General features: G+C 38.8%; 1 protein-coding gene and 2 long non-coding RNA genes across 10 annotated transcripts in view; 2 read left to right on the top strand and 1 right to left on the bottom strand.

The window, feature by feature from the left end:
- LOC127493426 (uncharacterized) overlaps positions 1 to 722 on the top strand; it is a 68,539-nt gene extending 67,817 nt beyond the window's left edge. The window contains exon 4 of the long non-coding RNA XR_007923563.2: positions 310 to 722. This is a non-coding gene — a long non-coding RNA (uncharacterized lncRNA). The remainder of the gene's footprint in view (positions 1 to 309) is intronic.
- COL24A1 (collagen type XXIV alpha 1 chain) overlaps positions 1 to 27,053 on the bottom strand; it is a 419,676-nt gene that overhangs the window by 44,822 nt on the left and 347,801 nt on the right. For all 8 annotated transcript variants that reach the window (XM_070078137.1, XM_070078144.1, XM_070078142.1 and 5 more), the window contains 4 exons: positions 4,558 to 4,665; positions 2,665 to 2,772; positions 2,519 to 2,572; positions 973 to 1,035 (listed from right to left, as the gene is read on the bottom strand). In XM_070078137.1, coding sequence (XP_069934238.1) covers positions 973 to 1,035; positions 2,519 to 2,572; positions 2,665 to 2,772; positions 4,558 to 4,665 — 333 coding nt within the window. The remainder of the gene's footprint in view (positions 1 to 972; positions 1,036 to 2,518; positions 2,573 to 2,664; positions 2,773 to 4,557; positions 4,666 to 27,053) is intronic.
- Positions 14,787 to 21,159, top strand: LOC138850411 (uncharacterized). Its single transcript, XR_011390147.1, has 2 exons — positions 14,787 to 15,133; positions 15,990 to 21,159. It is a non-coding gene; the product is annotated as an uncharacterized lncRNA (long non-coding RNA).

The raw sequence follows: 27,053 nt of genomic DNA, 5'->3' as shown, positions 1-27,053 counted from the left end.
CATTTATACCCAGAGAAATATTCAGAAGGTCTTAAATAAGTCTTATTACAACACTGCTCTTTGTATTATTGAGAAATCATTGTAAGATATAGAAAAGAGGTATAGAATTGCAGAAATTTGACTTTTTATTTAATATTTTGTACAAGACAGTAGGTTTCCTTGTAGATGTCTTCAAGGCTCCTTTCTTCCTCTTGCTTCCCTTCCCTCCATTCTCTCCACACTGACCTCAGCAGCTGCTATTAGTCACAGAGGTGCTACTGCTACAGTCCAACCACTGTTTGAAGTTTTTCAACATTTTTTCTTGTTCAGATTTATAGACCATTTCATCAACTAGAAGCCAGTGATGAACAAAAACTAAAACAAAATAGGGAAGCAGCAAACAAAAACTATAACCAGTAACTGCTGGTGGCATATTTGTCCTATTTATATTATTGGCAGTTTGCAATTACAGGCACTAAATTGTTCACTGGAGTTCTTCAGACTCTGATGTTTGGAACTCTTTGAGAAATTCCTCAACACTCTCTTGGGATGCCTGCCCTGAGCCGGGAAAACACAACTATTTGTCAAGGTGTGGTCTGAAGAGCTCTGGTCACAGGCAAGCGTCCTCCAGGTGGTGCATGGGGGTGGTCTCTGGTCTGTGCTTGTATTAACACTATGACATTAAATGGCTTTCTGTACCTTTTCCTGGTGTGAGTTAATAAATATGTTATCCAGTCTTCACAGCAATTCTGATGATTCTTTTTTTTTAAAAAAATAACAACTGGGAAGTATGGGTGGTCTGTGGAGTATTTTGCTCAAACTCATCTCTGAAATGCAAAGGGTTAAACTCTACATGTGCTCTTAGGAGTTTCTATATTAAAAGAGATTTTATTAAGCTATTAATTTGGAGGCTACTAATTTTAGTGATTTAAGAGTGCTAACAACAAGCAAGGAAGCAAAATTTCTGGGCAGGCAGAATGACTTTGCACTTACTCTCAGTCCCGTGGGGCCTTTAGGACCTGATATTCCAGCACTGCCAGCATCCCCCTCTGGACCCTAGACGTACAATAAAAAAAAGTCAGGGTATTCAGCTGTAAAGCTAAATTCACCTTACAAATGAAATGATCTCATACCAATACTACCAACAATTGGTTCTTTAAAACGTGGAATATGATAGGTAATGACGTGGTGCTGTAATGTTTAGGGTGAAGTACACTACGGACTGTAATTTATTGAGAAACACACCAGCAATGGGTGCAGAGAGAAAAAAAGAGAGGCATTGGTACATGATAATGAAAGAGTAAAAGGTTAATTGTAGAATTTAGGCAATTTGATGTTAGTGTCCAGTGTTAAAGTCTCAATCTTTTCATGTTTAAAAATGTTCATAATTTAGGGCCGGCGCTATGGCGCAGCGGGTTAATGCCCTGGCTTGAAGTGCCGGCATCCCATATGGGCACCGGTTCTAGTCCTGGCTGCTCCACTTCCGATCCAGCTCTCTGCTATGGCCTGGGAAAGCAGTAGAAGATGGTCCATGTCCTTGGGGCCCTGCACCCACATGGGAGACCCAGAGGAAGTTCCTGGCTCCTGGCTTCGGACTGGCACAGCATCAGCCATTGCGGCCAATTGGGGAGTGAACCAGCAGATGGAAGACCTCTTTCTCTCTACCTCTCCTCTCTCTCTGTGTAAATCTGACTTTCAAATAAATAAATTAACCTTTAAAAAAAAGAAGTTGACAATAAATTCCAGCAATTAATTTTTAAAAAATGTTCATATAAACTTCTTGGGAGAAAGAATTAGAGGGAACAAAAGAAAATCATGCAATGAAAGTGCTAGGAAAACATACAGTTACATAAACTTTAAAATTAGCATATTCAAAACTCAAGTATATGAAGGTACTTTATGGATGCTCATGGAAAATATAGGTACGTTTTTTTCCCCTGTAACACACATTTTAAAAGAGTTTTTTGAAGAACCTTTGCATGCATGGATTCAAAAATTTTTTTTGCACCAAAACAAACTTACATTTTAAAAAAGACTGACTTATTTATCTGAGAAGCAGCATGACAGAGGGTGGGGAGAGAAAGTGAGAGAGAGAGAAAGATCCTTCATCCAGGGATTTACTCCCTAAATACCAGCAACAGCTGTGCTTGGCCAGGCCAAAATCGGAGCCAGAAACTGCACCTAGGTTTTCCTTGTGGGTGGCAGGAATCCAAGTACCTGGGCCATCACTTGCTGCCTTCCCAGACACATTAGCAGGATGTTGGACTGGAAGCAGAGGAGCCGGGATGCAAACTGCTGCTCTTACATGGGATATGGGTGTTCTAAGCAGTGGCCTAACCCATGGTGCTACAATGCTCCACCTCAACAAATTTATCTTTTAATTCCATTTTCCATGAACCTTTTGAAGGACTATAACACAATTTTATACCAACAGAGAATTTATAGATTAAAAAACAGCTCAAGTCAGAGACTATTGATATTTCAACATCTCTTTTTTCTAGATAGTTAAGAAAACTAGCAGAAAAATATGTGAACATACTTTGGGGCCTGGGAATCCTTGGAAACCTGTCAAGCCTTGATCACCATGTTCTCCCTGCAATGTGAACAGACATGCTAAATATTACTGTACAACAGTGGCCTGATATACAGTGTAAGTGCTTGGTGAATTTCTGAGTTGACACATACAGGCTGCCCCTTAAGGCCAGGATCTCCACACGGTCCTTGATCACCCTGTGCTCCTCGGTGACCTCTTTTACCTTGAATTCCAGGTTGACCAGGTAGTCCTTGTTCACCCTGTGGACAGAACAAAGAAAGGTGATCTTGACTTCAGAACCTACAAACATGTTGGTTTTTAAATGAGACCCAAATACAAGTCCACAGTAGGTATAGTACAAGGCATTGAAGAAATAAAATTTTGCATGATCATTTTCTCATTATGTTTGAAAATAATAAATAAGAAGTATAGCAATGGGGAAAGAAGATTCCAGAGACCAAGGTGATAAGTGTGAAAAGAAAGAAGAGGTAAGAGAGACCTATAAAACTAGGAAGAACACTGTACCGTAAGGCTACAGAGAGGATGGTGAGGGTGTGGGGTGTGGTTATATGTGATGCAACTTGCATTGTACTTGAATTTGTATTACTTTGATTTATTGTCCTCTCTCATCCAGGATGCTGCAGCTGCTACCATTGTGCAGAATCCTGGTGTGGGCCTGTTTTTTTGGCATGACTATCCTCTCAATTCCACCTTTAAGAAATTCCCATCATGTGCTTCTCTAGGTTCCTTTGATATAAATTGTCTATATGTCATAAAAGTTTACTTTATTGATGTACTTATTACTTTATTATATCTTTTAAAAAGCCAAGTCATTTTTCATTTATTTTTATATTTTGTTTTTGGAATGAGTTGGAATATCTTTCATTCCATTTCTAAAAATAAACTTTAAAATAAGTGAATTTTAGAGATAGGTTAATGAAGAATAATGTTTGGTAGACTTTGGCCAAAAATTCTTTAATGTTTTGAGATAAGAAGTACACTTTTTACTGCAGATTCACATATAAGAGATAGTAATCTTTCCAATTTCTTTTCCTAGTTTCAGCATTTGCTCAGTTGACTTTAGTTTTAATGAAAAGGAATTTTCATGGTACAACTTGTTGAGAGCAGGCTAAAATCATAAAAATGAAGCAACTGAACAATCATTTTCAGTTTACTTATGTGTGTCAGGAATCTGAAAATTCTTTAGAACTGTTAAAATCAACTTAAGAGGTAATAATGACAAGGGTACTGATGTCTCACTCCTAGGCTTTTATAAAATGGCTTTAGACATTGGACTAATCTTATTGTCTGGGTCAATCTTGCATTTCTTGGAGAGATTCTGTTTGGGATGTCTATTAATGTTATGATGCCCTATATCAGGGGTGGGGAATGTCTAGGCCATGGGCTGTAGAAGGCCCACAAAATCATTTGGTCTGCCTCTGCCATGGCAAACACAGGTAGGAGCTGAAATTCAATAAAAATCTATAGCAGGCGAATTTTTAAGGTGATAATTTTGTATGGTGCACAAATGATATTATAAGTATCTTAATTGTTCCTGATCCCTGTCCTATATGAAATGAACATTAATGAAACACTTAATTACTAGCACTTTTACTATTATAGTTATTATTATTATTATTATAGTTATTATTATTACTAATAGTAATAGTAATAATTTGTTTTGTCATCAGATTTATCAATTTGTTACCAAGGTTTAGCTTTTTGAGGAACAGGAAATGCATTTGAGAAATAAAATATTCGAAGTAAATAAGATTTCACTGTTTGGGAGCAAAAGGTAGATGACAGAGAAGGTAGAAGAATCAAAATGAGTCAAAGATAGCATATTTTAAAGCACTGTTAGTCCGGAGTGCCATCACAGGGAATGGAAATGGTAAGGTCACATACTTTCCTTTGTCTATAATGTGTTTTTACTTTTAGCCAAATTTTATTAAATGCTATTAACCTTACATCTAGTGATCTAGATGAAACCAGGGCCAGTAAGGATGGCCAACACTGCTCATTCAGCACAACAAACTTTACAGTACCTTTGGGCCTAGCCTTCCAGCACTTCCTGGAGGGCCTGATGAACCCTTTACTCCTCGAGGTCCTGGAGACCCACTCAGTCCTGGTTTCCCTTGGCTGCCTCTGATGCCCTAAAACACACAGATAAGACATAAAAACTAAGAAGTTCCTAGAAAATCAATCCGGAGGCTCAATACACGTAGGAAGGGTTGTGTTCTGAAAGGCTGCAGTTGAAAAACTGCTCAGGTTTAGGGAATATTCAGGACTTCTTCCTCAAATATGTGAAACATTTAAATAATATTTTGGGAGCACTTATGGATCACTTAAAACCTCTAATTATAGTTCATGCAATCGTCCTGGGTTTTTAAAATGGAAACACTGAGACAGTACGAAGGCCACCGGTACTTTCTGACTTACCCAACCTGGGTGTGAAGTATATTATTTTTGTTTTTAAAATTTTACTCTGGTGTACTTAGCAACTTTTATAATCAATTAGATTCTATTCCTCAACCACACATAGTTACATAAAATTTATTAAAATAGTAAATGATAGCAAATAAAGCTAGGCAAGCAAACAGTATATCCTTAAAACCAAATCCTAAATCAAAGTTGGCAAACCATGTTTTGCAAGCCAAATCCAATTCGTCATCTGATTTTTGTATAGTTCATCTATTAAAAAGTTTTTACATTTTGAAATTTTGAAAAGAACTAGTAAGAATACTTAGAAATGTGTGAAAATTATATGAAACTAAAACTATGTAATAAATAAAATTTTATTGGAATACAATCATGTTCATTCATTCATTTATTTTTAATGGTTGCTTCTGTCTTACAGTAGCAGAGTTGAGTAGTTAGGGCAGAGATCTTATGTGACACTCTCATTGCTTTGCACTCTTGGTGTATTACAAATTGCACTGATGCAGTTATTACATGACAGTGTTTCAAGTGGAACATATATTGTCTTTTTTTTAAAGATTTATTTATTCATTTGAAAGTCAGAGTTACACAGAGAGAAGGAGAGGCAGAGAGAGAGAAAGAGAGAGATAAAGAGAGAAAGAGAGAGAGGGAGAGAGGGAGAGAGGGAGAGAGGGAGAGAGGTGTCTTCCATCTGTTAGCCTACTTCCCAGCTGGCCACAATGGCTGGAGCTGGGCTGATCTGAAGCCAGGAGCCAGGAGCTTCTTCCGGGTCTCCCACGTGGGTGCAGGGGCCCAAGGACTTGGGCCACCTTCTAAGAGATGCTAGCACTGAGGTGGCGGCTTTACCCACTATGCCACAGCACTGGCCCCCATATATTGTCTTACTGTGCCATTTTATTTCTTTTAAAACAAGTGCATATCTATCTTGCCAACACAAGAAAAAAAAAAAGAGAAAAGTAGATTCTGAATATTGTGTTTCTAAGGCACAATGGAATGTGGAGTGTTTTGTTAACAAATTAGATGGCAAAATCTGTGTCAATTATGTAATGACACTACAGCTATGTATAATGAGTATATATCAACATTATCAGACCAAGTGTTCAACACTATATTATTATGTCACTGGACTGAAACAGTCAGAAAAATTAGAAAACTTGGGGCTAGAATTGTGGCATAATGGATTAAGCCACCACTTGCCATACAAGCATCCTAAAGAAGAGTGCCAGTTTGAATTTCTACTGCTCAGTTTACAATCCAACATCCTTCTAATGTGCATGGGAAGCAGGGGATGATGGCCAAAGTGTTTGGGTACCTGCCACCCACATAAGAGACAGAGATGGTGTTCCAGGCTCTTGGCTTCCACCTGGCCCAGGCCCAGCCATTATGGCCACTTGGGAAGTGAAGCAGCAGATGGAAGATCTCTCTGTCTCTCCCTTTTGTTCTTCCTTTTGATTAAGTCTTTTTAAAAACAAAAACTGGAAAATTAAAAATGGAATATCTTATCACAGCCAAATCTCTTTACAAACAATGAAAATGAGGCCACAGCTAAAGTAAGTTTCTGAGTGTTCTATTTGATATCCCAGCAAGGAAAGTCCATTATTGATGGTGACTAAATTAAATTCTGTAGCAAAAGCCGGCGCCGTGGCTCAATAGGCTAATCCTCCACCTTGCGGCGCCGGCACACCGGGTTCTAGTCCCGGTTGGGGCGCCGGATTCTGTCCCGGTTGCCCCTCTTCCAGGCCAGCTCTCTGCTATGGCCAGGGAGTGCAGTGGAGGATGGCCCAGGTGCTTGGGCCCTGCACCCCATGGGAGACCAGGAAAAGCACCTGGCTCCTGGCTCCTGCCAAGATCAGCGCGGTGCGCCGGCTGCAGCGGCGGCCATTGGAGGGTGAACCAGCGGCAAAGGAAGACCTTTCTCTCTCTGTCTCTCTCTCACTGTCCACTCTGCCTGTCAAAAAAAAAAAAAAAAAAAATTCTGTAGCAAAAACAAACATGTATTAGATTGTTAGCTTTTTGGCAAGAACAGTTGCTTGAATTGTAGAGGACATTGGCGTGGCATCTCATTAGTCAATCAAGAAACAAGGCAAATGTTTCTGAGTGATTATCTTTAGATCTTGAAGAATCAATACAGTACTGCTCAGGTGTTCATTCAAGGAGTCCAGGCTGTTTTTTTCTTTTAAAGATTTAATTGACTTATTTGCAATGCAGAGTTATGAGGAGAGGGGGAGACAGAGACAGATCTTCCATGTCCTAGTACACACCCCAGATGGCCACAACAGGCAGGGCTGGGCCAGGCTGAAGTCAGGAGCCAGGAGCTTGATCCAGGTCTCTCACATGGTTACAGAGGCCAAGGACTTGGGCCATCTTCTGCTTCTTTTCCCAGGCTCATTAGCAGGAAGCTGGATCGGAAGAGGAGAAGCTGGGACTTGAACTGGAACCCATATGGGATGCCAGCCTCACAGGTGGCAGCTTAATCCGCTATGCCACAATGCCAGACCCCATGCTGAGTTTTTTTTTTTTTTTTGACAGGCAGAGTGGACAGTGAGAGAGAGAGACAGAGAGAAAGGTCTTCCTTTGCCGTTGGTTCACCCTCCAATGGCCACCGAGGCCGGTGCGCTGCAGCCGGCGCACTGCGCTGATCTGATGGCAGGAGCCAGGTACTTATCCTGGTCTCCCATGGGGTGCAGGGCCCAAGGACTTGGGCCATCCTCCACTTTACTCCTGGGCCACAGCAGAGAGCTGGCCTGGAAGAGGGGCAACTGGGACAGAATCCGGCGCCCCAATCGGGACTAGAACCCGGTGTGCCGGCGCCGCAAGGCAGAGGAATAGCCTAGTGAGCTGCGGTGCCGGCTTCATGCTGAGTTTTAAGTGACTGAAGAAGTAATTGGTATGAATAATCTGTGGGATGCTATATGTGAAAATATTTTTTCTTTTTATTTAAATATTTATTTGTTTGAAAATCAGAATTATACAGAGAGAGAAAGAGAAGCAGAGAAGAGAGAGGTGTCTTCCATCCACTGGTTTACTTCCCAATTGGCTGCACTGGCCAGAGCTGTGCTGATCCAAAGCCAGGAACCAGGAGTTTCTTCCAGGCCTTCCACGTGGGTGCAGGGCCCCACGGACTTGGGCCATTCATTCTTTCCCAGGCCATAGCAGAAAGCTGGATCAGAGTGGAGCAGCTGGAACTCGAACTGGCGCCCATATAGGATGCCAGCACTGCACAGGGAGGCTTTACCTGCTATGCCACAGAGCCAGCCCTGAAAATATTTTTGAAGTTAAGAATATACTAAATCATTACAATCTGAAGTGGAACCTACAATGATGCAATAAAACTGATGGCTGTGGATCCAAAGAGTTTTGGGACAGATTTACAAAGCTTTTGAAAACATAAAGTGTTTAAAGGTTGAATATTCATTGTATTATTTGCCATCAGGTACTCTAAGGAAAATGTTTGAATCTAGCATTTGTTATTGAACCCACATTGTCAACAGTAATCTCAATTGGCTCTTGTGAGTTTAACTTTCATTGGTTCTGAGACTACCTTGTCAGAAATAGAAATGGAACAGCCTGACTTGTCCTATTACACAGACGTCTGATGGCTTAAAAAGGGTCATGTTTACTTAAATTATTTTTTGGGGGGGCTGAGATTAAAATTTTTTTTGAATGAGATAAACTACCCTCAATACAAGTGAACAATGAATGGCTTTGGAAATTAGGTTTTACTTCTGACTTTTTAATGTTTATAAATGAATTAAAATCACAAAGCAAAAGGGTATTTATATATGGGATGGATACTGTGGTAAAGTCATTTTGATAATAACTTATGTTTGAACCAAAATTAATGTTAAGGAACTTTATGTACTTCCCATGCTATCAAATTAAAACAAGAAGTGACACGTCTGTCACACAGTGACTCCTGGCTTCAGCCTGGCCCAGTCCTGCCTGTTGTAGCCATCTGGGGTGTGTACTAGGACATGGAAGATCTGTCTCTGTCTCCCCCTCTCCTCATAACTCTGCATTGCAAATAAGTCAATTAAATCTTTGAAAGAAAAAAACAGCCTGGACTCCTTGAATGAACACCTGAGCAGTACTGTATTGATTCTTCAAGATCTAAAGATAATCACTCAGAAACATTTGCCTTGTTTCTTGATTGACTAATGAGATGCCACGCCAATGTCCTTTACAATTCAATTTAGAGTGGGTTGCTTTTCTGAGCTCAGTTTCAGCAGCATATTGTACACTTAGATTCAAGAAATTTCTACATTTCAAAATCCATTTGATTGTGCTGATGTGAGATGCCCATATAACCTTCACTTAGAAATAATTTATCTTCAATTTAATGTCATGTTAAAAGACAAATATAAAGAGAAAATCTGATAGAATTCTACAACTTCCTTCCAAAAAATGAATACTCTCAATTAAAATCATATGCTTGTGAACTGTAGTATTTGGAAGTACCTGTTTGTGTGAAAATAATTTTCAAAAATGAAATATGTAAAATTTGCAAAATCTCATTATAGTTAATAACAGATGAGTAGAAAAATTTGATAATAGGTAGCTGCAATAAATGAAGAATTATATTCTCCAAAGAATGACATTTTTCTTAACTAGTTGATGTAAATACAAAAATTATGCACAATTATATTTTAAATTTCATAAATAAAATTTTTGTGAAAATTTATTTTCCATCCTGTTACATAGATTCCTAAATCATATGCCAGATTGTGCTTTTTGCCCTGCAAAAAATCAAAATATTTATTCATCTTTGTAGAAAATTTTGCTAACCTTTCTCTCTTTTTTAAATAGATTTATTTATTTATTTGAAAGGCAGAGTTAAAGAGAGGCAGAGAAAGAGAAGTGTTCCATCTGTTGGTTCACTCCCCAAATGGCCACAACGGCCAGACCTTGGATGATCTGAAGCCAGGGTCCAGGAGATTCTTCTGGGTCTCCCACGTGGGTGCAGGGGCCAAAGGACATGGGCCATCCACTGCTTTCCCAGGCCATAGCAGAGAGCTGGATTGAAAGCGGAGTAGCCAGTTCTCAAACCAGAACCCTCATGGGATGTTGGCACTGCATGCAGTGGCTATACCCGCTATGCTACAGCACCAGCTCTGCTAACCTCTCTTCTAGGAAATGATTGCTACTTTTAAGTTGATTCTTGGCATACTGGATTGGATTATGCAATAGTTCTTCCATGCATTATACATGTACTTTTGAATATCATCTCTGTGTAGGGAAAATATGAGAACCTCTCTGGGAATACAAATATAAATAAGATATGGATGTTGTTTGAAAAAACTTAAAATTAAATGAAAAAATATGAAATATAATATTTAAATAGTTATGATGAAGGCAAAAATGTGAAAAAATCCAGGTGAAATATAAAATAAATACTAGAGAGGTCCTGAGTAGGGGAAGTCAGTCTTTAGTGGTAATAAGAAAGGGAATTAGTGAGACAATCGCATGGAACTGCAGTATAAGACAAAAATATTGCCTTTAAAGTTAAAAATGTGATAGCAGAGAGGTTTGGCTGAAGACAGACTACAGTCATTTCTATGGAAGGCCTGGTTGAGAAGATGGAGTTTAACAAGTGAAGTCAATTTTGAATTTAATGCTATAGCATTTCTCCTTTTTTTTCAAATGATATTTGCTACAAATTATATCATCATATGTTTAGTACTCTTTCTAAAAAATGAAATATATTAAATTTATGCTTTCTAGATATTCTTCATAACTATAAAACTCACTAAAATAACAAATAAGCATATATCTTTTGAATACTAGGTGCTATGCACTATGCCAGGTGCCTAAAGGGTGGTACTTATAGGATCAGATTGCTAAATTTGTTTCTTTATCCCTTTTTTGGTGACAATCTAGATTGTCTTTTCTATTTCTCACCATGTCTATATTAATGTGCTCAATATTTGTAAGAACCATTAAGAAGGCATTTTAGTGTTCATCCATGTATATGAAAGCAAATCCAGTCATGGTTATCTGATACTTTATGATTTAATATTTGAAGAAAAATGTTCAGAGAATACATAGGTGTTATAGCAATGACCAGGTCTTTAATGGGAATAAAACTTTATAGGAAAGGCATGTTTATGGACAAAATTCTGAAAATAGTACCCTCCCCAATAAAAACAGAATCAGCTGAAAGTCTTAAAGAAGTCAATTACCTTCAGAGAAAGCTTATTTTAAAAGGTAATATACTGGTACAAAAGATAGAAGGAAATGAATGCATGCAAGCATGAAAAGAAAATCAAATAGACTAACAAATTAATTCCAGAATTAAATTAGGTGAAAAATTAAATTATAGATACAGATGAATATAAGAATTTAATTTTTTTGATAGGCAGAGTTAGACAGTGAGAGAGAGAGAGACAGAGAGAAAGGTCTTCCTTTTTCTGTTGGTTCACCCCTCAAATGGCCGCCATGGCTGCGCTGATCCCAAGCCAGGAGCCAGGTGCTTCCTCCTGGTCTTCCATGCGGGTGCAGGGCCCAAGCACTTGGGCAATCCTCCACTGCCTTCCCTGGCCACAGCAGAGAGCTGGACTGAAAGAGGAGCAACTGGGACAGAATTTGGTGCCCCAACCAGGACTAGAACCAGCGGCGCTGCAGGTGGAGGATTAGCCAAGTGAGCTGCGGCGCCAGCCAAGAATTTTATTTTTTTTAAAAAAGTGCTGAGCTGTCTTGCAATGTTGTGAGCCTCCTATCCCTCAATATACAAGTATTATTCAAATAATGAAAGTTGTAGGGAGATGCATTACATTAAAAGATTAACAGAGATGATTTTATGATGATTAAAAATTCCACAATTCTAAAATAATATGACTTCACCTCATTTTTATTGTAATTCTGGGCACATTTTAGGATTTTTATTTTTCAAGAGAAAAAAAATGTATCTTTTGGGTGATACATAGACAATGGAAACTCATATAGCATTGAATATCCTTCAAATCAATAGGTATTTTGAACTGAGAATAATAAGGCACATAAAATTCATTGTTAGGGTTGACTGGAAGCTTCATTTTTACTTGAAGTTCTATCAGACTTTCAACCTAGCCCAATGAATGTATTCCAAGTCATTTGGTGTTCATGTTGGTTTCTTAGAGAGAAATTTGAGGATAGCAGCAGAGTGTTCTGTACAAAGTTCCAAGCAATGTTTCATTCAAGTAAAGAACAAACATTTCTTATTATGAATACACAGATGGATGACTCATTTTGCTTGCAATAGAAACAGATGTTAATCCCTAGGCATTCTTTCCAGTGTCTTCTCAATGATTTGTCTGAAACCATTCAGCAAAGGACAAGTCATTCTGAGCAAATTTTAAAAAGTAAATAAAACTGTAAGAATTACCAAAGATATGAAAATAGAACAGTTTACCTGAGTCTTAAAAACAATAATACAATTATTAATTTATTAAAGCACAGGCCGTTTGATGGCCAGAGTTTCTCCTATTATCAGGTAGAGCTAATTTCTTTAATGAAAACATTTTTGAACCCTGAAGGAAAGTGGTATCAAATTTGGACAGGAATGAAATTGATAGCTGCCTAAGTCTTGGGACTAAAAGGAGAACTGGATAAATGTTGACAACAAAACCACATCAACCACAACAACTAGAGTTACTTTTTGTTGAGTAACTTATCAGGAGTAATTGTTGAGTAATTATCAGGAATGATAATTACATTTTATTATTTTATTTAATCTAATATCAGTTAAGGAAAGAAGAGGAGGTTGCTTTTCACATCAACTTCCCTCTGCAGAAAAGAAGGAATAATAGGGGTGTGCCTCTACTTTGTAACTAAATGGGAAGATTTGGGAGGGAAACAGGCTAATCTGTAGATATTTAGAAGACATAAGGAACATATTTTGGAATGATGGTTACTGGTGTGTGTATAATAGTGAAATATACCAAAAAGAATATCATTCTGGTTGTTATTCCCCTTGCTCTGTGGTTTTGATGTTTTATTCTCAGGATTGAAGCAAATATACTAAGTAATAATAAATAAAATTTGTTTAAATCCTGGCAGCAATAGAACTCTGCATTTTAAAGATTAGCTAAGGAAAATTATCTTTAAAATTATGCTGAGTGGAATTATACATATTTATGACACTAATTTCATAATAGCAGAATTTATAAATTTAAAATGACATTGAGCTCAAAATTATTGATTTTTTATTTAAGCACTGCCTTGAAAATTTTCTAGGAAATTTTTCTTCCTTCTTTTCTTTGTCTATTGCCAAGAACCTCTTGTACATGTAGCATCACATTTATATAGTTACTAACTCTGCGAGAAAAAGTAATTAGAATTAATTTACTTTCTATGCCACAAAAATATGTTCAATGTGTTTAAGTTTTTTTATTAGACAACATGTGTACTGAATTTTTCGTTAAGCCATCAAAACCATTAGTTATAAAAGTAATACTTTGCTTTCCTTACTCCAGAAAATAAAAAACACTCTGTTTAGTGGAATTTTCTCACTTTATTTGGTTTACTAAATATATCACCCTACCTCCCCAGGAAAGAACTGGCTATTTAAAAATATGTGGGATGGTAATTATTAGGTGATTATATGCTGGGATACATTATAATATAAATAATGTAGCATTCATAACATTTTCCTACAGTACCAGTCATAAGTAACATAACCAACTGCTAGAAATAAGATTTATGAATGAACCATACACTAAAGTTAGGAGGTAATTTTAACTTTGAATCTCTAACCATATTAAAGTTTATGGAGCTGAGGGTAGAATTGAGACAAGTCTTTAGGTAGTGAAAACAGGTATGCTTGACTTAGGTCCATTCCCAAGTGTATACAACACTAACCTCTTGTTCAGCTGTAATGAATAAGGCATTTTGACTCTGCTTTATCTCACAGAACTATTTACATATTTCCATTAAAACAAATGATGGTATAACAATCATGAAAAATGGAGAGCACAAATGTTAATACAATCTTGGACCAAAATAAGAGTATTATATGAATCTCCTTTACCAGATCTCCACACACAATCACAGGTCTAATGGGAATAGCAAGAGGACATTTCATTAACACTTTGGCTCTTAGACATGTCTTGGATCACACCACTATGAAGAAATAATTTCCACTCTTTAGTTTAAAAAACAAACACTATATCCACACTGTCTTATTTGATCTTCCAGTAATCTTGTGAACCTGTCAAACTCCCTCCTTATTACAGATGTGTGCATTTTGGATCCCTTCATATGGCAAGTTCTTCTCATTTGTGACTTAGTCTTAAGTGTTCAGCTGAGGCATAACCTCTGGAGTGAAGCTTCCCTAATTTACCCCACATATAAACTGTCTCTCCCATTATGTGCTATTTTATAACACTGCCTACTCATATTCCTTAAATAGCAATTACCACAATTTGGAGTTATATGCTTCTTTACTGTCTATTTTATCCAATTGTTAGTTTGATCCATATTAAATTGTGAGTTTTTTAAGGTCAAAAGTAGTCAGATGTCAACAATTTATTATTATTACATGTATGTGCCACATGAGAAGTTGTTGTCCAACTTTTTCACTGCATATTTCCTAATTTCTGGCTCATATTAGGTACCAAAAGATACTTGTTGGGTGAATTAATGCTATCTTAACTATTAATAATTATTATTATGGAGGAATGATGCTAATAGTTCATATAGTGAACTGAGAACATTTAATATTTCATTTGATTCTTATAAGAATCTTATGACTAGGTATCACTGAACTTACTTTATAGATGGTGCTTAAGATTTTAAGTATTTAACACATCTAAATTTTAAACCCAAGTCTCCAAGGTCACAGTTACTATGTAGAGAACATTCATCTCTCAAAAATCTATGGAACTTCTTCTATGGATCTGACACTGAGTATAGTGTTAGGGACATAAAGATGAATAAAACACAATTCTGCTCTATGGGAATCCATGATTTCTTGGAAGAGAAAGATACAAGAACAAGTAGTTAACATCCATATTACCCATGTTCTAATGGAAGAAGCACACTGATTGTAGAGAAGTTCTGAGAAGACAAGACTAACTCTGACAAGAAGAGTGCATGGAGGACATAGTTGTTCTTTGAATCCTGAAAGATCAAGAAATCATTCATAAAGGGAAAGCTGGAAAAGCTTTTCAAGCAAAGAGAAGAAATTACATACTCTAAGGCTGAAAAGTAAGGGAAATGCACAGAATTTGGTGGGGGAAAAGCAACTAAGCATACTTGCGGGAAAATGGGTTCTGAAACTAGAGTGCCTGGTATTGAATTCTGGCTGCACTACTTGTCTTTGTGATCTTGGGCAAGTTACTTAGTCTCTCTGAGAATCAGCTTCCTTTTCTGTAAATTGGAAGTAACAGGCATATCTACTTTATGGTGGGGGCGGTTTATGAAGGTTAAATAAGTTAATACATAATCAGCACCTGGAAAGGTGTCTGTCCTGTAATAAGCATTTGATAATTGCTAGCTCTTATTGTGACTGAAATGCACAGTACATGGGAGGAGCCAGGAGACTGTATAAGTCTGTAAATGTAAAGGCCAGATCACTGAGGATCACCAGTCTGCAAAGGGCGTGAACTTTATCTGACTGAAATTTACAGAAGATTCCACTAGGAAAGTTACATCCTTTAGCAAATCTTTCATTGTGTTGCTAATAAGCAGCAAAACTAACTGAGATTTGTCTGTTCTAGAAGAATCCTTAATGAGCAGAAAATGGGCCAAAACAGGGCAAGGGGAAGAAGAGGGAGAAAGCAGCAATCTGGATAAGCAATAACATCTTAATAGGAGTTGACAGCATTAGCTAAATGTAGCTCTGGCTAGTGCAGGTATGTTTCCATCTCCAAAATACCGCGAAGAAAGAAATGTATCTTAGAAATAGAAATTTCATTAATGTGACCTGCAGAAGACTAGAGAAGACAGCCTAGATGGGTGGCAGGGCCACTGGTGTTCCTTACAGAGGCTTCCATGGTGGTCCTGCTACTCTATGATAGTATTATGAGTTGGCTGATGAAGTGTGTTTCTTCTCCCTATACAGTACTGGACACAATCCACAAATGGAAAACTGAAGAGCTCATGTTCTTGTAAGACAAAAATCTCATTTTAGTCAACACTTAAGCCTATGTTCACCTGACAAACTATAAAGTCAAGATTGAAAGGCCTTGATTTGTCCTAAATTGAGTTGTTGGTTTTGTTTCTTTCCCTCCTTTACAATAGTCAGTTTTATTAGCTGCAGAAATAAAAAAAAAATAGAAAGACTGGTAAGCCTTCATTTTGGTGACAAATGGATTTATGATCTTTGCAAGGAAAAGTTGTTTTCCTTTTTCCTAAATGATTGAGGTACTGTGTTTGTACAGAAGTTCAACTCAACAAAAACAGCATGGTAGACTCATTTACTACAGATGTGCTGTGTTGACTGCCCTTAAAACACTCATTTGTACAGAAGGAAATTTACAAGGCAACAGTGAGCCTCCCAATACCATCCTTCAGTTACAGTCACATGACCTTGAAAAAACATTGAGACTGAAGAGTGAATATGCCAGGAATTCTTTAATTCCTTGGCCACATCAAAAAAAGAAAGAACATTGTTTAGGAAAATCAGGCAGTTGCATAATGCTAGAAATCCCAGAATAAATATTTTTCTCAGTGGATAAATGCAGCGGTCTTTAAAGGTAAGCCAAGAAACACCATGGTGCCATGATTTAATAAAAAGGACCAATGGAAAGATGTTCTTATCCTTGGTTGAAAATATTCCAGGGAACTTGCTACTTTTTAGAGATGATACTATTTGCTCCTAGGGAGTTTTTCTATTACTGTAGTAGGTTTTAAAAATTAATTCTCTTGGAAATAACTTTCTCATTGACCAGCTAGTCACTGAATAACATTTCATTTCAACATCTCATTGAACATAAATTCCTTATAAAGCATTGTAATTTTAATTTCACATCAAATATTCTACAGAGAGGAGACAGAATCATAGATAGTATTTGCACATTCGTAAATATCATTAGTATGCACAAACCTTTGGGTTACAAAGAGCATTCCCTCAAGGGAAAGTTATTTGTTTTTATTTTGATGAATACAATACACCTCAGAGTTACGACATCCTGATATCCTAAGTATGCATATAAATTTTTTTCTAACTTTTTCAGTGAAAAAGGTAGAAGATGATCACTTATGATCTGGAGCTAACTTCTTACTAACAGCAATATCAGGTATCATTCAACTTCATGGTCCTGGGAGATTTGCTGCCTCAATATTTAATACTACTATAGTTCATTTTAGCTTTTTAAATCACATTGTTCAATGAGCTTTCTGCACAAGTCATATGTAAAGGAACACATGGCTCAGAATCTTCTTCTGTTAAAAAATGTTCTGGGGCCAGTGCTGTGATGAAGCGGGTAAAGCTGTCACCTGCAGTGCCAGCATCCCATATGGGCACCCATTAGAGTCCCGGCTGTTCCACTTCCAATCCAGCTCTCTTTTATGGTCTGAGAAAGCAGTAGAAGATGGCCCAAGTCCTTGGGCCCCTGCACCTACGTGGGAGACTGGGAAGAAGCTCCTGTCTCCTGGCTTCAGATCAGCACAGCTCAGGCTGTTGCAGCCATCTGGGGAATGGGCCAGTGCTGGAAGACCTGGATCGATCTCTCTCTCTCTCTGCCTCTGCCTCTATAACTCTGCCTTTCAAATAAATAAAATCTTAAAAATAGTTCCTATTTAGCAAAAGAGCAAGTTAGGAAGTAGAGCTAGAGTGCGCATTTGTTGTAGTTTGACTACATTACACTTAGACTCCCTTCTATCAGCTTTGTCTTCAACCAGGAGGTCCTGCTAATGAGTATTTTCTTTTTTTTTGACAGGCAGAGTGGACAGTGAGATAGAGAGAGAGAGAGAGAGACAGACAGAGAGAAAGGTCTTCCTTTTGCCGTTGGTTCACCTTCCGCTGTGGCCGGCGCATCGCGCTGATTTGAAGCCAGGAGTCGGGTGCTTCTCCTGGTCTCCCATGCAGGTGCAGGGCCCAAGGACTTGGGCCATCCTCCACTGCACTTCCGGGCCATAGCAGAGAGCTGGGCAGGAAGAGGGGCAACCGGGACAGAATCCGGTGTCCTGATCGGGACTAGAACCCGGTGTGCCAGTGCCGCAAGGCAGAGGATTAGCCTACTGAGCCACGGCGACAGCCGCTAATGAGTATTTAAATATGGTCATGTTTCTCTCATTTAAAAATAACTTTTTGCCTTAAGTTTATTCTCTGGTTATTGCCCTTCTCTCCCCTTCAGAACCAAACTTCTCTATAGAGGGTCTGAATATATCCCCCCTTCCCATTATTACTCTCTCATGGAGTGTTTCAATCCTATTCTGCCCCTCACAAATCAAATTAAATGGTTCATTGCTAAAGTTACTTATGACCTCCATAGAGTAAAGTACATTGGTGGGTGGGTTTTTGGTGCAGCAGTAAGCTTCTATTTGGGATGCTCACACCCATATGAGAGTCCAGCTCAATTCCCAATTCCAGCTTCCTGAAAACATGTACCTTGGGAAGCAGCAGGTGACGGCTCATGCTGTGGCTCTGCCACCCACATGGGAAACCTGGATTGAGTTCCTGGCTCCCAGGCATTTGAGAATGGAGCTAGTAGATGGAAACTCTCATTGCTTGTCTCTGTCAAATAAATAAAATAAATTGTAAAAAATTAAAAAAGAAAGTATAAAGAAGAGGAACTTACCCAACCCTGGATGAGAACATACTAGAGAGTCTTGGTACTAAAGTGTGATAATACAACACATCAGAGATCAGCTAACTTTTTCAGTGAAAAGGCCAGGTAATAACTATTTTAGATTTCACCAATCATATGGTGTTGGTTATAACTACTCAACTTTGTTGTTGTAGCATAAAAGCACCCATATCAGCATGTAAAAAGATGATAATGTATCAAAACATATTGGATGCAGCAAAATCAGTGTTCCCAGGGAAGATTATAGCAATTAGAATCTATATCAAGAAATTGGAAAGGCATCGAATAAACAAACAATACATCTCAAGGACCTAGGAAAACAAGAACAAATCAAATTAGAAATTAGTAGGAGGAAAGAAATAATTAAAATTAGAAAAGAAATAAACAAAATTGAAACAAAAAAGATACAAGATATTAGGGAGATAAAGATTTCATTTTTTGAAAAAATAAACAAAATTGGCCAAACAAACCAAAAAGCTAAGGGAGAAGATCCAAATTAATAAAATCAGACAGGGAAAAGTAGATCCTATAAACAGACATCACAGAAATAAAAACAATCATCAGGAATTACTACAAACAGCTATATTTCAACAAATCAGAAAATCTAGAAGAAATGGATAGATTTCTGGACACATACAATCTACAGTTGAGTCATGGAGACATAGAAAACCTAAGTAGACCAATAATCAAGGTGGAGATTGAATCAGTAATAAAGACACTCCCAACAAAGAAAATCCCAGAATCATATAGCTTCACTGCTGAATTCTACCAAACTTTTAAAGAAGAAGTAATTCCAATTTTTCTCAAACTATTCAAAATGATTGAAAGGGAGGGAATCCGTCCAAACTCCTTTTATGAGGCCAACATCACCTCAATTCTGAAACCAGAAAAAGATACAACAAAGAAACAGAAGTATGGACCAATATCTCTGATGAACATAGATGCAAAAAAATCTCAACAACATACTAGTTAATTGAATCCAACAACAAATCTAAAGGATCATTCACCTGGACCAAGTGGAATTTATCCCTGGTATGCAGGAATGGTTCAATGTACACAAATCAATAAATGTGATATATCACATTAACAAAGTGAAGAATCAAAGCCATATGATTATCTCAATCTCAACAGACTCAGAGGAAGCATTTGATAAAACATAACATTCTTTCATGATAAAAAACAAATTGGCAAATTGAGTATAGATGGAACATTCCTCAACACAATCAAGGGAATATATGATGAATCCACAGCCAGCATCATATTGAATAGGGAAAATTTGGAAGGTTTGCCACTAAATTCTGGAACCAGACAAGAGTGCCCACTGTCACTAACTGCCATTCAACATAATCTAGAAGTTTTAGTCAGAGCCATTAGGCAAGAAAAAGAAATCAAAGGGAAACAAATTGAAAAGGAAGAAATCAAATTGTCCCCATCTGCAGATGACATGATCCAAGATATATAGCAAAACCAAAAGACTCTACTGAGAGGCTACTGGAACTCATAAGCGAGTTTGTTAAAATTGCAGGATATAGGGGCCGGCGCTGTGGCAGAGTGGGTAAAGCCACCGCCTGCAGTGCTGGCATCCGATATGGGTGCCGGTTCGAGTCCCAACTGCTCCACTTCTGATCCAGCTCTCTGCTATGGCCTAGGAAAGCATTAGAAGATGGCCCAAGTCCTTGGGCCCCTGCACCCATGTGGGAGACCTGGAAGAAGCTCCTGGCTCCTGGCTTCGGATTGGCACAGCTCTGGCTGTTGTGGCCAACGGCTGGTTCACTGGGGAGTGAACCAGCAGATGGAAGACTTCTCTGCCTCTCCTCTCTCTGTGTAACTGTGACTTTCAAGTAAAATAAGTAAATCTTAAAAAAAAGAAGCTCCTGGATCCACCCTTTGTTTAAAAAAATAATTGCAGGATATAAAACCAACACACAAAAGTCAGTAGCTTTTGTTTTCACAGAAAATGCCATGACTGAGAACAAATTTGTAAGATCAGTATGGGGGGGGGGGGGCTCCAATCGAAAAGGAAACAAAGTTGCTAAGCCTTTGCTCCACAAGGCCGCTAAGCCTTTGCTCCAGTTTATCACACTTACGCATCCCAGTGACTCAGCATTTCCAACAATCCAAGATGGCCCCCGGGGGAGGTACCCAGCCTGACAGGAGACTTCTGTATTTGTGAACAGTGTGTGTCCTCGGCTGTGATAGGCCCTTGAGGGCATGCTCGGCTCGTGTCCTGCCTTACCTTTCAGCTGGTTGGCTCAATTCCCTTGTGCCCTGGACAGCCCCCTTTCTGTGTCTATAAAAACTTTTCCCCCTCCCAATAAAGTCAAGAACCAGGCTGTGCCCTGGGCGTTGACTGATCTCTGGGCTCTGCTGTGATTCCTTTGCCACTGACACTCATCATCCCGCTTGGCCCCTGAGCCCCCCAGGCTGGCCCTGAGGAGCTCTATCGGACCTGCTGCCCCATAGCGAGCAGCAGGTATCACTCACAATAGCTACAAAAAAATATAAATACTTTAGAGTAAATTTAACCAAGGATGTTGAAGTTCTCTATGATGAAAATCACAAAACAGTAAAGAAATAAAAGATGATACACACACAAAAAAAATGGAAAATGCTTCCATGTTCATAGATTGGAGGAATTAATATAAACAAAATATTCATACTACCCAAAGCAATTTATAAGTACAATGTGATCTCAATCAAAATACCAATGACATTCTTCTCAGATCTAGAAAAAAATACACTAAAATTCATATGGAAACATAGGAGACTCTGAATAGCTAAAGCAATCATAAACAACTGAAACAAAGCTGGGGACAACACAATACCAAATTTCAAGACATACTACAAGGAAATTATAATCAAACTAGTCTTGTTTTTAAAGATTTATTTACTGGGGGCCGGCCCTGCAGTGTACTGAGTAAAGCTGCCTTCTGCAGTGCCAGCTTCCCTTATGGGCACCAGTTTGAGTCCTGGCTGCGAGTCCTGGCTGCTCCACTTCTGATCCAGCTCTCTGCTGTAGCTTGGGAAAGCAGCAGAAGATGGCCCAAATCTTTGGGTCCCTGCACCTGCATGGGAGACTCTGAAGAAACTCCTGGCTCCTGGTTTCGGATGGGCACAGCTCCAGCCATTGGGCCATCTGGGGAGTGAACCAGCAAATGCAAGACCTTTCTCTCTGCCTCTCCCTCTGTCTGTCACTCTGCCTCTCAAATAAATAAAATCTTAAAAAGATTTGTTGACTAATTTGAATGTAAAAATCTTTCCTGGCACTTAGTTCATACAAAAATAGACCAATTTGATTCACTGGGAATGGTTTGCTAACACTGGAATATACTATTGATACAGATTCGGAATAAATGAGAATGTATAAGCAAATTGGCTTGATGTTATCTTTTGACTTTAGAGAGCCAACCTCCACTTTTTTCTACTCTGCTGTATCATCCAGCAGGCTCTGTTACTCTCCAGCTGTGCTGTTCAGTGGCTTACCAAAGGGTATAAATGAGAATAAGTTTCCTGTAGTCACAAGGTAGTATGGCTACAACTCTAAATCATTATAAGGTTTGTAGAATTTAATACTTGTATATCTTCAAATAGGCAGGTATCTCATGCTAAGAGCACTGGTAGAGAAAGACAACTCTAAGACAAGGGATGAGGACATTTAAGTAGACAGGTGCAAGATCAAAACTTTGAACCACCAATCCCTCTTAATCTTCTCTGCTTGTGGATGCTGTCCCTATTCAAACACCTGGAACACTATGAATAGTCTGATAAAATGGCATTTTGAAGCTTTTACTTCATTGTGGCCTACAGTCAATGAGTATGAAATGCTACAACTTCCATCTCTAAAGGTGTCCAAAAACTCAGGAAGATAGAAATGTGGAGATGACTCTATTCTATGCAATCTAATACCTACTCTCTAACCTTAGCAGCTCTGGAAGGGTTTAAAATAAGTCTTACTGCAGTGTTAAGTAATTCATCAGAATTAGGTTCTCTGATTGAAACGGGAATATTGGAATCCATGAGAGGTGGGGTCCAAGTTATAGGGCTTTATAATTAGAGAAAATGCAGGAGCATTTGTCATAGTAGGCCACAAGGATAAAGTGGTGTTAGAATGCTGGGACCCGCATCTGTGGTTTTGGTAATGGGACACAGGGTACAGAGGGATTAAATATACTACAGCTTACTAGATATCTAGGTGGGGAAAGTTCTAGGTCTTATGGATATAAATCTCAAGCTCCTGTAGTTGGGATTTAGTGTGTGTGTGTGTGTGTGTGTGTGTGTGTGTGTGTGTGTTTTGACAGGCAGAGTGGACGGTGAGAGAGAGATAGAGAGAAAGGTCTTCCTTTGCCGTTGGTTCATCCTCCAATGGCCACTGCAGCTGGCGCGCTGCACTGATCTGAAGGCAGGAGCCAGGTGCTTCTCCTGGTCTCCCATGGGGTGCAGGGCCCAAGCACTTAGGCCATCCTCCACTGCACTCCTGGGCCACAGCAGGGAGCTGGCCTGGAAGAGGGGCAACCGGGACAGAATCTGGTGCCCCAACCGGGACTAGAACCCGGTGTGCCGGCGCCGCAGGCGGAGGATTAGCCTAGTGAGCCACGGTGCCGGCTGGGATTTAGTGTTTGATTTATCAAACTCATGAGATACTTTACCAGAATGCCCTAATTGAGAGGGAGTCAGATTCTCTTTGAGGAAGAACCCTGCAATGTGGTCAAACATGTGTACTATGAGTCCTCCCCCGAGCCTTCTTTGGAGGGACACGTGGTCACTAGCTGACTAAGCACAGGGGAAATATAAATTCCTAGGCTTCCTGGGGGCTGTTAGATCTGGCTGTGAACTTATGACAGTCCCTAGAAATAAAACATATCATCATGGTACTTGTTCAGAGTAGAAGCTTATGAATGCCAGGTGATAAATGGAGTTTTGGCCCAATTACTTTTCCAAGTGGCCCAATGGGATTGTGAGCCTAATTTTCCTCTATCCAATCCAGAGCATGGGGAAACTTCCTAATGCATAAATTGAAGGTTATTATGTTAAGAGCCAAGTAGTTGTTAGTGCAATCATCTCTTCCTGATCCCTCCCATCAACAGTAAGCCTAAGGCAAGAGTATATCCTTTGGAAAACTGTACATATTAACCAAATCCTTTGGAAAACTGCATATATTATTGCCACAAAGACCTGAAAGATACAGGAGTAATGATTCCTATGATATGTCTTAGCCATTTTACTTACCTGCTTGGCTGGTACAACTACCAGATAAGTCTTGGAGATAACTATAATTTATTACAAACTAAACTGGTGGTTATACCAATCATAGCTGCTGTTTCTGGTTTGGAATCTCTACTAAATAACATTGCCATTAGCAGCAGCAGCTACTAACAGAACAAAAATATTTCCGACCCACCTTCCTACCAATAAAGACAATGAGAAGTAGCTGTCTTGTCTTCATGCGGCAGGGGCAGCAGTATCCCAACACTGTCTTACATTAGCGCTATGTCATCCCCATTTTCTTCTCCATCATAAAACAGAACAAATGGGTATCTTCAAGTTCTGACAACTCAGAAAATACCATGTGGGTATATTAAACTGAGGACATTATGCTATCTAGACTTGGAGAGCAGAAAAGAAGACATACCCTAAAGGTAAACCACAGGACAGGATTAAAAAGTTTGGAAAACTAATGGGTGAAGTGCCTGGGAACAGTGGTTTGGGGACATATCTAGTTATCTCCTTAGAGGTGGAGACAAGTTGTTGCACTCTGACTTTCCTCTTACAATAATAGGAGTCTTGGTGAGCCTTTTTGTACTTTTGCATCAACTTATTCCAGATTTGGGCATGCTGCTCTACTCTTTATTGGGTAATTTGTAAGGCTGCCAAGATCTTAGAGAACTGGAGAGGCAGAGAAAAAATGAGAGAGAGAGAGAGAGAGCGAGCGAGAGAGCGAGCACGCTCCTATCTGCTAGTTCACTCCCCAGATGTATATAGCAGCCAGGGTTGTGCCAGGCTGAAGCCCGAAGCTGGGAACTCTGTGTCTCCCATGTGAGTGTCAGGGATCCAACACTTAAGCCATCATCTGCTGCCTCCTAGGGTGCACATTAGCAAGAAGCTGAAATCAGGAGTAGAGATGAACTTGAAACCAGGTACTCTGAGACAAGATGTAGGCATCCCAAGTGGTGTCTTAACCACTACACTAAATGTCTGCCTCCCAATTGAGCCATTTTTAGGTGTACAGTTCAGTGGTACTAATTCACACTGTACAACCATCACCATCATCCATTTCTAGAACTACTGATCTTCCCAAATGGAAACTGTGAGCCCATTAAGTAACTCTCCATAACATAATCTCTTCTTGAAAACCCTGATGACCACCTATCTTAAGTTTCTGTATTTCTATGAATTTGATTACTGGTACTTCATATAAGAGAAACCATAACTTAATTTTTTGAGGAACTTCCATACAGTTTTTCACAGTGGTGCAACATTTTACACTCCCAACTTCTATGCAGCATGCTTCTAATTATTCCAGATCCTTGCCAACATTTGCTATTTATTTTCATAATACAAATTAATGTGTGTGAAGTGATATATTATTGTGATTTTGCTTTGCATTTCCCTAATGGTAGCAATTCTTATGCATCTTTCCATGGGATTATTGGTCATCTGTATATCTTCTTTGGAGCTTTGTCTATTCAAGTGCTTTGTTCGGTTGGGGCCCTGAAGCAAAAAGGTTCTGCAGCAGTTTCAGGATGCCATGTGACCTACACTGCTATTTGGACCTTATAACTAAGCATATCTCATAATATCAGAAGGCTCTGTAGCTGGTATATGCACTGTTCTGACACTCTTTGTCAATCTACTATAACAGAATCACAGCTTAACATCTAAAATTAAAATTTTAGAGATAACCATCTTTGTCAAATGCAATTTTTCAGCTGGAAAACAGTTTTAGGCTTACTCTAGTTGAATCAGAACAACTGACCCTGGGCAAAAATTGGCTATGTTCTGTGATCTGCCCATTATGAACTAGGTGATATCTAATCAGCTGAATCATAAAATTGGAGGTGAATTCCAGTATTCTACTCTTAAGTGGAAACAGTACATATTAAGATTGGGCTCTAGCTGGTCCAGAAAGCACAGACAAAATTTGTACAAAGGCAACTCAGATTTCCATGATATTAGGAGTCTTCAAAAAGTTCATGGAAAATAATGCATTCTATGACAAAATAATGCATGGATTTCAAAAATTTTTATACCAAAATAAGAGCCTTTTAATTCCATTTTTCCAAGAACTTTTTGAGATACTCTTTTACTTGCTCCTATTGTTTTGATATCGCTCCTCCTGACTTCCTAGAGAATTCCCTTTGCTAATTAATAGAGGAGGAAAAACTTCACTCCTGATTTATATCTGCATTGACTATCAACATCAGACAGAAGTAGATGGCTGCTACACCAGATTCCAAAAGATATTAGTAGGAAGAACTCTTCTCAGTGGGCTGGACTTGGGACAATGACTTGAAATATGAATCTACACTAATCAGAATGAAATACTAAGAGATTAGCCAGCTGGTAAAGGAATTCGACATGAGATTGAAAGACTAATGTTAAAGAAATCTGTTATGGTTTGGATGTAATTTGTCATCTAAGGGACATGGCTGGGAGTTTGGTCCTCAGTGTGGCTATATTGGGAGGTTGGTCTAATGGGAGGTCTCAGGTCATTAGAGGTACTGCCCTTGGAAGAAACTGGGCAGTTCTTGTGGGACCCTGAGCAAATTCTCATGGGAGAGTTATAAAAAGAACAAACCCAGCCCCATCCAGATTTTTGTCTTCCTGTCTGGAAATGTGATTTCTTGGTGCCATATGAGCTTCCTTGATGTCATCTGTCATTAGAACCTCACAAGAGGTCAGACTGACTGGGGTTGCTTTATATTGGAATTTCAGCCTTCAAACCTGTGAAAAAATAGCTTGTCTCTTTACAAAGTAGCTTGTCTCAGGTATTTCATTATTGTGTTGATGAAAAATGCTCTAATATAAGGTCTAAGAAAGATAAATTTAGATAAGTCTCTTAAAATTGAAGCACTGTGAAGATAATTAGTTTCTATGCAAACTCCTCCATAGAGGAGGCTCTCAATAATGGGATAAACAAAATGGAGCATTTAGTAGAACTCAGTCAATCTTTTTAAAATTAGTAATTATGGTGGTAATCCAATGGTTCCTGGGGGATCAGTTGGAGATAGCTGCAATTATACTCAGATGTAGATACATATTCTAGATACAGATGTGTGTTGTTCCTACCTAAATTTCTTTTGCTAGTTAAAATGTAGTTAATAAACAGCATGAAGATTGTGCCAATTAGAAGAGGGGAAGCTGATATACCTATTGCA

This window comes from Oryctolagus cuniculus, chromosome 7, assembly GCF_964237555.1.
Source record: "Oryctolagus cuniculus chromosome 7, mOryCun1.1, whole genome shotgun sequence".
Taxonomy (NCBI): domain Eukaryota; kingdom Metazoa; phylum Chordata; class Mammalia; order Lagomorpha; family Leporidae; genus Oryctolagus; species Oryctolagus cuniculus.
The sequence above is the reverse complement of the archived record's forward strand: the minus strand, read 5'-3'. Positions and strand labels throughout refer to the sequence as shown.